Source organism: Colletotrichum karsti, assembly GCF_011947395.1.
Source record: "Colletotrichum karsti strain CkLH20 chromosome Unknown Scaffold27, whole genome shotgun sequence".
Lineage (NCBI taxonomy): Eukaryota > Fungi > Ascomycota > Sordariomycetes > Glomerellales > Glomerellaceae > Colletotrichum > Colletotrichum karsti.
In genome coordinates this window covers 460,410-474,247 of record NW_024065927.1, presented here as the reverse complement: position 1 = coordinate 474,247, position 13,838 = coordinate 460,410, and the positions used below count along the sequence as shown (strand labels likewise).

The 13,838-nt window shown below is 51.1% G+C and overlaps 4 protein-coding genes across 4 annotated transcripts; 2 read left to right on the top strand and 2 right to left on the bottom strand.

The window, feature by feature from the left end:
* Window positions 1–1,558: 1,558 nt before the first annotated feature.
* CkaCkLH20_08292 (uncharacterized protein) lies at window positions 1,559–2,275 on the bottom strand (the record flags this gene model as incomplete). The annotated part of the gene is made up of 1 exon (XM_038891007.1): window positions 1,559–2,275. One exon carries the CDS (start codon window positions 2,273–2,275, stop codon window positions 1,559–1,561), a length of 717 nt encoding a protein of 238 aa, XP_038743770.1.
* Window positions 2,276–8,936: 6,661 nt separating this feature from the next.
* Window positions 8,937–9,999, top strand: CkaCkLH20_08291 (uncharacterized protein; the record flags this gene model as incomplete). The annotated part of the gene is made up of 2 exons (XM_038891006.1): window positions 8,937–9,119; window positions 9,184–9,999. The coding sequence occupies 2 exons, from the start codon at window positions 8,937–8,939 to the stop codon at window positions 9,997–9,999; spliced, it is 999 nt and encodes a 332-aa protein (XP_038743769.1).
* Window positions 10,000–12,210: 2,211 nt separating this feature from the next.
* On the top strand, window positions 12,211–12,773 carry CkaCkLH20_08290 (uncharacterized protein; the record flags this gene model as incomplete). The annotated part of the gene is made up of 2 exons (XM_038891005.1): window positions 12,211–12,387; window positions 12,459–12,773. 2 exons carry the CDS (start codon window positions 12,211–12,213, stop codon window positions 12,771–12,773), a joined length of 492 nt encoding a protein of 163 aa, XP_038743768.1.
* Window positions 12,774–13,184: 411 nt separating this feature from the next.
* Window positions 13,185–13,835, bottom strand: CkaCkLH20_08289 (uncharacterized protein; the record flags this gene model as incomplete). The annotated part of the gene is made up of 1 exon (XM_038891004.1): window positions 13,185–13,835. One exon carries the CDS (start codon window positions 13,833–13,835, stop codon window positions 13,185–13,187), a length of 651 nt encoding a protein of 216 aa, XP_038743767.1.
* Window positions 13,836–13,838: the final 3 nt, after the last annotated feature.

Genomic DNA, 13,838 nt, shown 5'->3' with positions numbered 1-13,838 from the left:
GATTCGTACGGTTTGTATGTCTATCTACATTTGTCTCGTGGTCGTTTCCTCCTATCCTCGCTGCTTCCTTCTATTTGTCATGCGATATCCTGATTCCGTGGTGCACGTCTTCCTTCCTTGGCGACGACTACGAAGAACACACTGCAATGCCCAAAATATCTCTGGAAGCCCTTCATTTCCCGGTTCTTCAATTTTTCTATGTCTGTCGTGGGTGCATCAAGTCCCCTGAAACAAGACTTCATCGCCAATATGCTTGGATTGCTGCCCACAACGTCTAGGGCGGTTGGCAGGCAAGAAAACACCATTTTCCCTCTTGGAATGTTGCGCGAACACCACCTCAAACCTATGTGAACTACTCCAACTTACTTGTCGATAGACAGACTGAAAACAATACATCTGTTAGTAGCGTGGCGCCGCCTAACCTATCTGTTAGATCAACCCTCTTCCAGCCAGTGCACGTGCGTTGGTTGCATGTCGCGCCGACTTACCGAGCCGGTGGACCACACGTAGATCCAGGCGTTCTTCTGCCGTTGAACAACCTAGAGACAATAGACTTGGAATATCCTGCCACTGTGTCCCTGCCTACGTGGGTAAAATTCTCGACAGGTTTCAATGGACTCTTCTTCACTTTATCAAGGCCCTTATTTCTCGTGACGTCTTATTCGCAGAGTAATATTTGCATTTTGGCTTTAAGGATTTCGTAGAGAGAATGATTTAGCTGAACACCGTAGCATAGTATCTTATGCTCTATGTTACTGGTGTCGTTGGCGTTTTTTCGGTGTTATCGTCATTATTAACATTGTTTTCGTTTTCGTCTTCGTCGTCCTCGTCCTCATCGTCTTTATCGCTGTCCTCATCCTCCTCGTCTTCGTTGTCCTTGCCCTCCACTTGCTAATCTCTTATTGAAACTCTTCTGAGTAGATCAAGTTTACTAGAAAGCTCATAGAACGTGGTCAGCACATCGAAACGGAGTCTCAAATTTGAGCATATGTTTCCATTATCTTTCGCATGCAAGCATTGACACTTGCAGAGAACACAGCAACACTCGACCCCGAGGTTTACATTTACAAAAGGCAAGTTTGGCAAATCATTCATGTATAGACAAGATATCACGGAACGATGCAAGTCACACCCATGATGAGTTCGGAGTACTCTAAGTCAGATCTGGAAGAGCCGATTGGTCTAAAAGATTATTTTATTGGTCTAGCTGTAAGTATACCTGTCGATGGTGACAATTCCAGTCATGCCGAGAGTCCCAAGGCTTGCGCCGAAAATGAACAATGGCAATCCTTTCTAGAGTCCCATGATTGTAGGCCGATGGTGACAATTCCCGTCATGCCGTCCCAAGGCTTGCGCCAAGAATGAACAATAGCAATCCTTTCTAGAGTCCCATGAATGAGGGCCGATGGTTGGCAATTATAGTCATGCTGAGAGTCCCCCGACCTGCACAGATATTGGATGATGGCACGTTCTGCCGAAAAGCCTGCGATGAGTAGGACGCCTGTCAGCATTGCTGCTAGCGCCTTGAAAAGATAAATCTGCAATCTGCGATAAATCGTTAGCGGAAGGTGCTTCGGGCATTTCTGATGCGTTCGGAACGGCGGGGAGGGGGTTTGAAGGCATTTCTGATGCGCTCTGAGCGCCTGAGAGACGGGGACTCGGGGGCAGATCTGATGCGTTTAGAGCGCCTGCGGACGAGAGATTCATCCTCGCTGTCTTCGGGGGCATCATGGACAGCCGAGGCTCCAGCGATTTGAGCCGCCGGGATGATGGCATTGTTGATACCAGTGGGAATTCTGGGAGGGTTGGGTGGATTGGCGGGGGCGTGAGCGATTCCGTCGTCTTCCAGCTTGATGATGGCCCTGGTGGCACCATTAGCGGGATTGGGCGAATTCGCAGGGGCGGGAGCGACTTCATCGTCGTTTTCGAGCTTGACGATGGCCCTGCTGGTACCGTTGGCGGGATTGGGGATGTTGGCACCAGCTTCTTTCTTGATGGGAGGGCCATCAAGAATGAGCAGGTCATCCTCGTCATCGTCGTTCTTGACCTTGGAGGGAGGGTTCTCTGCGAATTTCTTGATGGCAGGGAGGTACGGAGCTGAGCTTAGCTTGAGCCGTTCGCAGGCAGTAGTGACGGCCCTGGTCATTTCCTCGGGGGATCCGACGAGGTCCGGTGCGTTGGAGATCCAGGCGATAGGGCACTTGTTGGTCGTGATGGCATAAATGGCGAAGTTGATGCGCATAGCCTCGCGCCAGGACCAAACAGGCTCAGCCATGATGGAGGTCGTTGGAGGGGATAGCGAGAGAGGTTCCGAGCAGGGGCTTTTGATAGAGGAGAAAGAGCGAGAGAGAGAGAGAGAGAGAGAGAGAGAGAGAGAATGTGTGTGTGTGTGTGTGTGCAATCGGTTGAGAAGCTTTCTCAAGAGAGGTCGAAGATGGTCGTTGTTTACGATTTGTCCAATCTGACTTGATAGATAGAGAGGAGGGAGGTTGGGACGAAGATGTTGGGGGGAATGATGGGTAGATATAGGTTCTCGGGTCTGCTCTTGGCTGGGAAGTTTTGGGAAGACACGAGTGGCTCGTTGCCTTTCTCGGCATACGCAGAACGGAATGGGAAAGAAAAGATCGTAGCTGGAAGGGAAGGACCAAAATGCCCTAGGATAGGAAGGATACCAGCTATACAGACCTTCCTCATACTGACATTGGATACCACTACTGGCTCCTCGCTATCTAAGGTAGTTCCGCCATCCGACCATGCCCGTTATCTGCGAATGATTGCCCCATAACTTACTTTCGTAAGTTAGGTAAGGAAGTCATGATACAAGACGGATGAGCTCCTGCCATTCTCACTCTGCGGGTCAAGGATATGGTCAATACGGCTAAGTCCGTAGCGGTGATAGGCGCAAGTACGTGAAATGGGTTGATCAAGGCACGTTTCTGCCGTGACTGAGGAGGAAACTTTCGAGGGCATTAATCCTGTTGGCGAAGAGCGGAACTCGCCGCAAGACAGCCGTATCGAGCTTCATCTTCAGCGGCTATCACACCCAGCCGCAGAGGATCCTTCTCAAAGTCTGCTGCGTCCTGTCACTCCGAGGCGAACGAAGCGAGGTAGATTCATGCGCAGACTGTTCTGTGTAATTAGAAGACGTGGAAGGCGTGATAAGACGGCTAGTTCCCACATTTAGTATTCTCCAGCTTGACTTCGTGCACGCCAGAATGGAAGGATAACATCCGGGTAAGACTACCTCATGCGCATATCGAGAACCTCTTCTGTAAGGTAAGGAAAGTATCATATAACATAAACGGCTAGCTCCTTCACTTCTTTTTGCCGATCAACTCCAGACACACCAAAAGACAGCCTAGGTAGTCGAAGAGGGTTTCCAAGATATCATCATTCATGGCTTTCTATCACTCCTTCGCCACCATTCAAAGCAAGCTCCTGCCAGGAATATTACCTCAGCCAAGACCCGTCATCACTACTCTTCTTCTACTTGTCTAAGTATTGCCACTGAATTCATATCCGACATGATACGGCGTGACACTTTGCTACTATGTAAACGTTGCGGCTTGGATCTAATCACGAAACTTGTACTTAACCGTGGTTTTGAAAGTTGGCCATCATGAAGACGTACAGCCCGCGCTCTCTGAAGAGGCTATGGCCAGCTATCTCAGTCAGAAGACGTACGTCTGTATATGGTAATTCAGGATTCTTATTTGTCCATGTAAAGGAGCAGACAGTTAAGATTCGCCGCGCGATACAATGAAGCAACCCTTATTTAGATGCTCTATTCGACATCTCACCATAGCCAACGAGTACACATCAGGAGTCCAAAGTAGCTCCCCTCTCCCCAAAACAGAAAAGCCCTGTGCCGCCGTGCAAGTCCCCAATCCGCGACCGCCAAAGCCTCCAAGCTTCTGTAAGCATTTGACCTTAGTTGAAGAAATCGCCCTCTGGTTGGAAAAGTGAAGTTTGTCTGACAACGAGGGCGACGTTGTTGAAGCGGACTGACTGTTGGAGGCGTATGTTAGACATATGAGAGGGCTAAACGGGCGAATTGTGATAACTTACTGATAAACTTCTTAAACATCGAGCATGTCGACGTCATGTTGGTTGACGCCGCGATCTGGGCGAATTAGAGTGATGTGATCTTCGAGATCCACCTTGTGCGCGTCTTGGTGCCATTCAGCGGAAGGCCCAAAGAACGCATTTCCGCAGCAAATGGTAGGTTGACCGAACCGGTGACGTGCCTGCGAGACTTTGGTCCAGTTGTCAATGATGCCATCTGTGGGAATGTAGGCAACCGTGGCGTTGCGCTCTAGGTCCTGGGCAACGCAGCAGCCCGGAGGCTGTCGGCCGATAGGAGCATCGCCAGCATCGAAGACTGAGCCGCAGGACTTGCACCTGATTGCAGGTACAACGTAGGTCTCAGGGGCCTGCGCAAAATGCCCGATTCGGGTCTGGCACTCGCGGACATGAGAAAGCCAATGTGAGGATTCCTTCCGCTCACCACAGAAGGTGCAGAAGAGGAAAGCAGAACGCTGGTTGGGTCGATCGGGCTTGTGGCCGTGGGTGCGGCGCATGTGACTGAACTGCGTAGCAGGATCGTGGCGGTGGTGCTTGTTGGCGCATTGACATCCATCTCTGTAGTCAGATGGGTCAAATGCAAACTCGACGAGGCCTTGCTGAGGGCCAGCGCGAATGGTGATTTGGCGCGGATCGCAATGACCTCCCCGCTTGTGGTTGAGATAAGCTTGGGGGGTAAAGTACGAACCACGACTCGCAAAGGATAAGAGACATTGGATGAGCATCGACGAGATGCTCGATCCATGTGTCCAGGTCCTCGCGGTAATCAACGTCGCAGTGGCACGAGTTCACGCCGCGATGACCATCTTGGCCAATCGCCTCTTTGAGAATGAGCATCTGATCGGCATAGGTCTCGATCATGCCCTCATCGAAGTGGCCAGTGAGTTGCGATGTGGCCAGGGCGGTCGTGTAGGGAACGCCAATTGCTTTATTAGGGTAATTCGCTGAGATGGCAACGAGGCCGGCAAAATGCCGGGCCTTATTCTGTCGCTGTCGGTCGTTGTAAAACTGGATGTCTCGACGGGCAGCCGATTCGAGAGTGTGAGCGGGGTCTTGACGAGCCCGTCGGTTGTCAACCTCGTTGGCGAACGCAGAGAGGACAGGCGAGTCGTGGAACTTGACGGTGACGGGAACCTCTCTCAAATTGGCCTGCTGGATGTGGTCGTTCAGGTGGACGAGGAGATCCGGTTGAGGAACGTTCTCATGACAGCAAATGCAACGAATTGACGGAGTTGCTGGGACGCGGATGAAGAGGTCGCAGAGGATGAGTCGAGGAGGAGGCGGAGGGGCTTGGACAACCACGGGAACTTCAACTTCTTCAAGTCGGACCTCGACGCGAAGTGCGCGAATCGGGGCGCAGGGAAACATAGGCATGATGTCCTGATCACAAAGCTGGGAGACAGCGGGAAGGTTGAGCATACGAAGCTCGCCAGTGAGAGTATGCATCTTCAAGTGTGTTCGATGTCGTTCTTTGGGCTCCTGTGTCTCTGCAGCAGATGGTCCAACTGGGAGACCGGATCCAGTCGTGATAATTTATCTGGGGACTTGCAACCTCGCCTGTAATCCGCTTGATCAAAGTCGAATTCTCGTAAGCCGTGGCGGAGGCCACACTCGATGCTTATGCCGGCTGTTTCGCAAGCTCCTCGTCGCCTGTTGGCTTGATGCCTTTGTGCCTTGGAGGTCTTGACGCAGTTGTGAAATATGATCACCGCCGATAGGTAGGCATTGGCCACATGGGCATGGCAATCCACATATCTAAGTCGTCCCGGCAGTCGTCGTCACAGAAGCAGGCGTTGACTGCCCGTCGGCCTGGGGCTCTGATTCTTTCTGATAACATGAGAATCTGCGATGTCAGCCAATTGACCGATTCTGCGTCGTAGTGCCCATCAAGTTGGGCTCTTGCTATTGCTGCCGTCTTTGGGATACCAGCCGCGCCATTCGGGTATCTAGCTGCAATAGCTCGCTGAACTGCAAACTCCTTGGCAAACTCTCGCTTCTGGTTTTCGGTCAAGTATCTGATGCTGGCACAGACATCATTTGCTATTTCATTTGCTATTTCCTCGTTTCGTTCACCCTCGCCCCTGTTGTCGTGCATCTCTGCGAAGACCATGGAGACGGGTCCATGATACAGACTGACGTCAATTGGCTCCTCTTCGGCTTCGGCCAATTCGATGTGCGCGGCGAGGTGGCCCGGCAGTTTCTGCTCGGGTATATTTTCTTGGCAGCAACAGCACTCGATTGGCTGGGCTGGCGGCTGATTATCGTTAGGATCGCGCAGCACTCGCACTGGAGTAGGCGCCGGAAGCTGGACGTACACCGGCACATTTCTTACTTGCAGTGCTCGAATCGGCGCTGCCGGGAAGATGGGTTGGATTTGAGCGGCTTGTAAGCGGGCGTCTCGCGGGTTCCGGGCGTGGTCGCGCCGCCAGTGGGAGAAGGCGGCCTCTGGGGTGTAAAGCACCTCGTCGCAAGATGGGCAAAACGTTTGCTGTTGACATGCGCGCCATGCTAGGTATCTCCGTCTCGTTGCGGCGTGGTTGATTCTCGCCAGTATGTCGATTGAGGACCAACCGTGCGCCTCGACACGATGAAGATGGATTTGGTACCACTTGTCTCCATCTGCGTCGTTGTTTGGGCATCTAAGCACTCTGTCCCGCATCTGTCGATTTGCAAGCTGGTTGAACGGCGGGCGGTCGGCCCGGCCGCGCTGGACGCAGTCGTCTAATAGTCGTAGGATTTCTGTTGCTCTGTTGGGATGAGCCGCTAGGAGAGCCTGAACCGCCTGGATGTCTCCATCTGGCGCTGCGAACCGGACATGTCGGTCTTGTCTTGGCGAGTGTATCGTCGAGTACTTGAGGACATGGGCGTCCTTGAATCTAGCAATTCGGACGTAGCCACGAATGTGCAGATTGTCGAGATTGTCTTGCACCCATTCCTCTTTGCCCCAGACTGGCTGGTTCGGGCGAATGGCGGCGAGTTGTTGGCGCACGCCCTCGTTGACGCTTGGCGAGAATACTCCTGCTATCTTCTCTCCCATCCGAACCAGAGGGAAGATCCGGGGGGTCGTGGGTGAACATCTCCGCAGTGTGACGCAAATGACCGAATCATCTGCGGCATGTTTGATACATCGCCCACGGATGAAGCTGCAGTCCTCGATGACTGCTTCCTGGACGTGGGCCCGAGTTCTCTTGACGCGGGCTACCACGTATTCGATCATCAACTCCATCCGATTTTATCAATCCTGCTTGGATGGAAACCGGACTCTCCATACCTTAACGGGGCGGTATGTTCTGGGGGAAACGGAGTCGAAATGCCATGGTATAAAATGTGCGGAGTGAATGGGCTGGGTTGCGTGGCTGTGAAGAATGTTGAGTCGTATGGGGTTGGAGGGCCCGGGGGAGTAAAGTGAATCGGCTGGATCGTAGGGTTAGAGAGGATATTCCATTTGCTAGTTTCGATAAACAGAATAGCTTACCAAACGATATGGGCATGATGAAGGTGTTGGGTGTGAAGGATTTCAGCTGGACCGTAGCAATAGCAGTTCGCCGCGTAATAAAATACAGCAGCCCTTTTCAGCTGGACCGTAGGATTGAGAGGGATCTTCCATTTTCTCGTTTCGGTAAGGAGAGGAATTAAAGAAGTGATATGAGTGTGATGGAGTTGTGGTTTGCAGTTGGTGAAAGGGAATTGTGCGTGTAAAAAGGAAGGATAAGGGAGGGTGGTGGTAATAGCGAGGTAGAAAATTTCGAAAGGCCCAGACGGCTGATTTGGCCTAGTTGTGGAAGGTGCGAATTTTCAGGCCTGCTCCTTCCTTCTTTTTTTCTTCTTTTTTCTTCCCCTAAAAGAGATGAGAGTCTCTTTTTCCTCTTTGTTCCTTTTCCTTGTTTTCTGCAACACTCTGACGGTCCGCTCATTTTCATATACTAACTCGTTGAGATAGGTAATAAGGTAGTTAGTTTCCTGATGTTTTTGGCAGACCGGACGGCCAACATCAACATTTATGACAATAGCAGCCCAGATCAGAGGAGCGGACTACATTCCGCAACGTTTGCGTGGAATCAGTGGTGATGCTTTGTTTGTATTTGTCTTTCGTGTTATCCGATGCTCGTCTTCAGTGTTTATCATAAGTGTTTTGTTTATCTGCAGCTATCTTCCGGCATTCTCTGCCCACCAGGTTGTTTGTGTTCTGATTCGGCTGTGGGCCATAATGATGGGTTGTCGTCTATCAGTTTGCCCAACGTTTGGACCAAACTGCTTGAGATGAGGAGGTGTTGTCACCGGTCAAGGCTGCAGCAATACGACAAGACGTCTTTACTTGTCAGTTGTATACCGACCGCCTCTTGCTGAGGAAGCATTACCTGACTTCTCGGTGTCGTCGTTGATTATTGTGTTGCAAAGCAGCGCGATGTGTCGTTGGCTGAAAGTATGGATTTAGCTATCTGGGGATGTTGTTGTCATTTGAAAGGAGCTGGTCTCGGATTCAAAAGCACCAAGGGGTTGTTTTATTGCAAGTCTTTGTTGTTTTATTTGTGATGTTGAGAAGATCTGACAACCAAATAGATTAAAAGACATACACAAACATGACATGTGCTCTGAGATCAAGCGAGGAAAATCATGATTTCTACGCTATTTCGCAATTATTTTACAGAGACTGTTCTGCTTGTCTGGTTCCAGTGATCGCCTAATAATTTAGCCGCGGCAATCGTTCATCTCAAGGTGTCTTACACATCCAGCCTGCCGACCCCGCTCACCAGCTTCATGGACCGCTTCATACAACTTATATGCCCAAGAGCCTCATTTGTCAAAGCCAACTCAAGATGCAGACATTTGCACGTAGACTGCATACATCCATCATGACGAAACCACGCATTCTCTTCTTCAATCCCGTTCGCCATGCTCTTCCCGAGTACGAGGCCTTGAAAGCCGTCGCCAGCCCTGAAGTGGTCTCGAGCAAGACACGATCAGAGTTCTTTGATGATTTGCAAACCAAGTACCATGACATACAGGCTATCTGGAGGACCTCTGCTAGTGGAGCGGTGAGATCATGTTGTTGCCGCAGAACCCTTCAAAACCTTGTTACTGATTCCAAGACTCGAACAGGTTGCGGGAAAGTTTGACGAAGAATTCGTCAAAAAGCTCCCACCCTCTCTCAAGTACATCTGTCATACAGGGGCTGGGTATGACCAGATAGATGTAGACGCCTGCACGAAGCGCAACATCATCGTTACTTATGCTCCCGACCCGGTCACCAACGCCACCGCGGACTTGACTATCTTCCTCATCCTCGGCGCCATCCGTCAACTCAACCCTTCGCTGAACAGCCTGAGGAAAGGCAATTTCAAGATGGGGCTCGATTTTGGTCACGATCCTCAAGGCAAGACGCTGGGAATCCTCGGGATGGGTCGCATTGGCCGGGCTGTCAAACGTCGGGCTGAACCATTCGGCCTCAACGTCATCTATCACAACCGCACGCAACTATCAGATGAGCTCGCTGCCGGGTGTTCCTACGCATCCTTCGACCAGCTTCTGCGGACGAGCGACATCATATCTGTCCACGTTCCGCTTTCAGCTTCCACAACTCATTTGATCGGGGCCGCTGAAATCGCGAAGATGAAGCCGGGGGTAGTTCTCATCAACACCGCTCGAGGTGCCGTCATTGACGAGGGAGCCATGGCACAGGCGCTGGACGAAGGTCACATTGCTGCTGTTGGATTAGATGTTTACGAGAAAGAACCAATTGTCGATGAGCGTCTGGTCAACAATGAGCGAGCACTTCTTGTGCCGCACATGGGCACCCATACTCATGAGACGCTCAAGCAGATGGAGTCTCTGGGCATGGAGAATGCCAAGCGGGGCGTCTGCGGAGAGGAGCTGTTGACCATAGTTCCCGAGCAGCTCGGAAAGTTCGCTCGATAGACCTGTCTGCATCTCAATCCCACTGAATTAAACTTCACTGCATAAATCGCGTGAGATGACGTACAGAAGTTGCGCTTGGTGACCGGACGAACGAAAAACACGTCCTAGATCGGATGTAGAGGGTGGAGTTCCCCGCGGGGTTGTCTTTGTCCGCGGTTCAAATATTAAGCGCGGCGTTCTCCTGCCGCCGCCATGCTGCTTCTTGCCCCGGGACACAAACATTTGGTCCTGCATACTCTCATCTGAACGTCAGATACTTTCATATACAGCTCGGAATTGAATATCCGATATTGCGATGCCGGACCCAAGACCCAAGAAACATCAAGTTTCCAAGAGTTCCCGAAGTAGTGGGGCTTGCCTCGCCTGCAGAGCCCGGAAACATAAAGTAAGCCTCGATGGTGATACCATGAGTTGAATGAACGAGTTTAGAGAACTGACTCGAGTGCTCAGTGTAGTGGAGAAAGGTTTGTTGCGTAATATCTGAAGATAGCTTCACTATCTTGGGATTCGAGGTCATATGCTAAGTCCTAAGCGAAGACCGAAATGTGCGCAATGTGGAATCAACAACGTGGCATGCCAATGGCCGGAGCCGCGAAAGCGGTGAGTTCTTTTCCTTTGAATGTACAAGATTCAGACTGATCGTGGCAAACCTCTAGTGGTCCTCCTAAACACTACATCTCGACTATGGAGACGCGTCTGATCGAGACAGAGAACATGCTTTGGGCTCTTCTGTCTCAGGCCTCAGACGATCAAGTCCGCTCTGCCGTCAGTGAACTACAGAAACCCAACCAAATTAGCGAACGAGGTACGCACTTGTCCATTGCTGCAAGGAGAGGGAAGTTCGGCTCCGACTACTGGGCAAAGTTCCCACTTCGCTCGGCCGAAGATGCACGACGCTGGTGGGCAGACCAGTCATCAATAAAAATAAGTCATGCGTCACCCTTAGAAGAAGCAGACTCGATCAATGTGTCTGTTGCGGAAGGAGAAGTCTCTGGTAACAGTGGCGATGAGATGGCTGTGGAGTACATCGAGGAAACCATGCAGACAACCGAAACCGAGACGCCGAAACACCCATCCATGGGATCGACGCCTGCCATGGAGAGATCCCACCTGCAATCCGATGCTCTCCATTCATCGGAACGAGGAAGTTTTGAAGAAAACGAGATTTGCAGGGAGCTCTCCGACGTTCAGAAAGAACAAGTCACAACAGCAGAATTTACTGCGGATCACCATGTGTCGAGGACTCTCCGACGTCCATATGTCTCTTCTTCAGGGGGAAGCTCTGAAAACTACGAGAATGCTTTCCTTTGGTAGTAGTCAATTATTATGGTGCAGCCTGGCCTCAACTCAAGTATTCTGTGAAGAAGAATTCAAAAGGGGCGATCGGTTCGCTGAAGACAGCAACCCCAGAAAATGGATGATCGTATGTAGTGGAATCAAAAGAAAAAGAAGCTCGTATCATGCTACACAGCTTCTCCTCGAATAGGCAAAGACGTCGTGAGGCGCAAACCCCTAGATAAAGTACAAGGATGGTTTCAGTGATGGAAGCCTTGTAGCCAGGGGTTGTGAGTTGTGGGGTGCGACATGTATCGTTCCATCGCATATGCCATCCCATCAGTCTGGTCCCGCCTTCGCATTCAAGTCAAGCGACATGTCTATCGAATTAAGAATGTAAGACATGGCATTCGATCAAAACGAGGAGCAGTAGGTGAGAAATTTGTCGCCGTAGTGCCTCACCCAAGTGCTTCATGGATTTCAAAGATTGAAGCTGGCCCGCCTATTGCAACTCTTTCGGGTGCCTTGAAACTCCGGCGGAGGTGTACTGAAGCATTGTCCAGATCCATCGGGACTAGGCTCAGGATTGAGATGGTTTCAGACATCACGACCCCGGAATAACCCAAACCCTTCTGACGATCAAACCACTTCACACTCATGACGGCTCCCGTACGAACTGCTGCAATCCCAGAAGCCATCATGAGCCCCCGGCTTGGCCTAGCGATCAAAGTATATAGGGCTTGGTATCGCTACTTCATCTGATCTTGTACCGTTCCTATCAACCATCCAATTGTTCGTCATCCGATCTTTCGTTTCAATCTTTTATCATTCCATTCTTTCGTGAGCTCAGGAGCTTACTACTACTTTGGCTGGTTCACACATTTCGTTTATACCTTCCATTCTTTCGAAACTAGCCTCTTTCACGCACAAGTTAAGATGCATTTCACCAAATCCGCTGTTCTGCTACTTTCTACCGCCGTTTCCCTGGCTGTGGCGCTGCCTACTGCAACCCAACTCGAAAGGAGGGCCGTGGCTGAGCGTCCGTACGCCGACATCCAGATCTCAGATGGCGTAGCCGGCAACGCTGCCGCCGAGGCTGAGGCCAAATTCCCCGTAAGTTCATTCATACTTTGCTTGCCCTCTGATGACCCATGTTATGCTCATCTGCTAACTAACGGGTGTAGGTCGACCCAGCGACGGCCACCGCGGAGGACCTGCAAGTTGTCAAGAAGGCATCGCAGCTTGTAGGCGACGCTGAGAATCTGGCGTTCGTCCCGGCAAACGACAAGTCGCAGGAGGCTTCAAACGGTTTCATCAAGAACAAGGTTTTGAAGAACTACTTGGGCTTGTTGTCCTTGCAGATCCAAAAGGCCCAAGGCGCAAATGTGGCCAACATTGATACCCGCATCGCAGGGGAGCAGAAGAAGCTGACGACGAACACGAACACCGATAAGCAACACGCTGGCCAGAAGAGCAAGGGCGTTGCGTTCAATGGTTGATTCGGTATCCAGTCCTCGACTGACGAAAGACAACTACCTGCACTCGAAAGACTTTACTGAGCAGAGCTAGTGGGTGTAATGTCCCACTGAACCCGGTGGACGATGTACTTTTCATCCATACTCGCTTAACGTTAAAACCGTGAATGAAGTGATCTTAATAATACGAAGTTGAAGCATCATTGTCTTTTGGATGATTCAAACTGTTGTGAAGGGCTACATTGTGAGGCTGTAAAGGTTTGCCTACTCTGTATGCCTTGCCTTTCGCCAACGGTCACCTATCTCTGATACTATCTCTGATAGTTCGCCTTTGGATCTTTTGATCATCATGCACTGCTCGTCCGCTGGTCTTCCGGGCCCGATTATCCTACCCGAGCTTTACCTCCAGGCTTGAGTAGTTACAGATTTCGCCCTTCAGTGATACTTCTTATTCGCCTTAACCGTCTTCTTCAAATCAACTTCATCCATAGGCTGCAACTGCAGACTGTTTCCTTCACCGACCACCACGCAGTACCGCTTGCGCAAGGGCTCTATCTCCTCTAGCATACTCGTCGGCATCTCATTATTCTCAGGGACCGGGCTCCGTATTGCCAGTGCCAGCAGCTCAGGTGTCGACTCCCAGCTCGTGCTCGTGATGCCTGTTGAAAGGCTCCACGATATGAACGCAACTGCCATAACGCAATACACTAGCAGCCCAATTAAAGAGTACCGTACCGCGGGGTCCTTGTAGGTGTAGTAGTATGCGAAGACGTCGCCCACAAAGTCAAGCCCGGCGAGCCGGTCCTGGTCGGTTTCTGGTACGTCGAATACGGTATATGTCATGCTCTCGCCGACTTCAGGGCGATGCAGGAAGAAGTTACGCCACCACGTGCCATTCTTATTCTTGAGCTCCAAAATGGGTTTCGCGTCGGGTGCTACCCGCGCCATGCCGTTAGCAAGCATGGCATTGATGATGGTCTCGACATGTCCAACACTCCATTCCAAACGCCTCGCCGCAGTATTGCTGATGTCGGCAGAGTTGGCAAGCCGCTGAAAAACGGTGTTGTTGGTAGCGTTGTCAACCAGCGG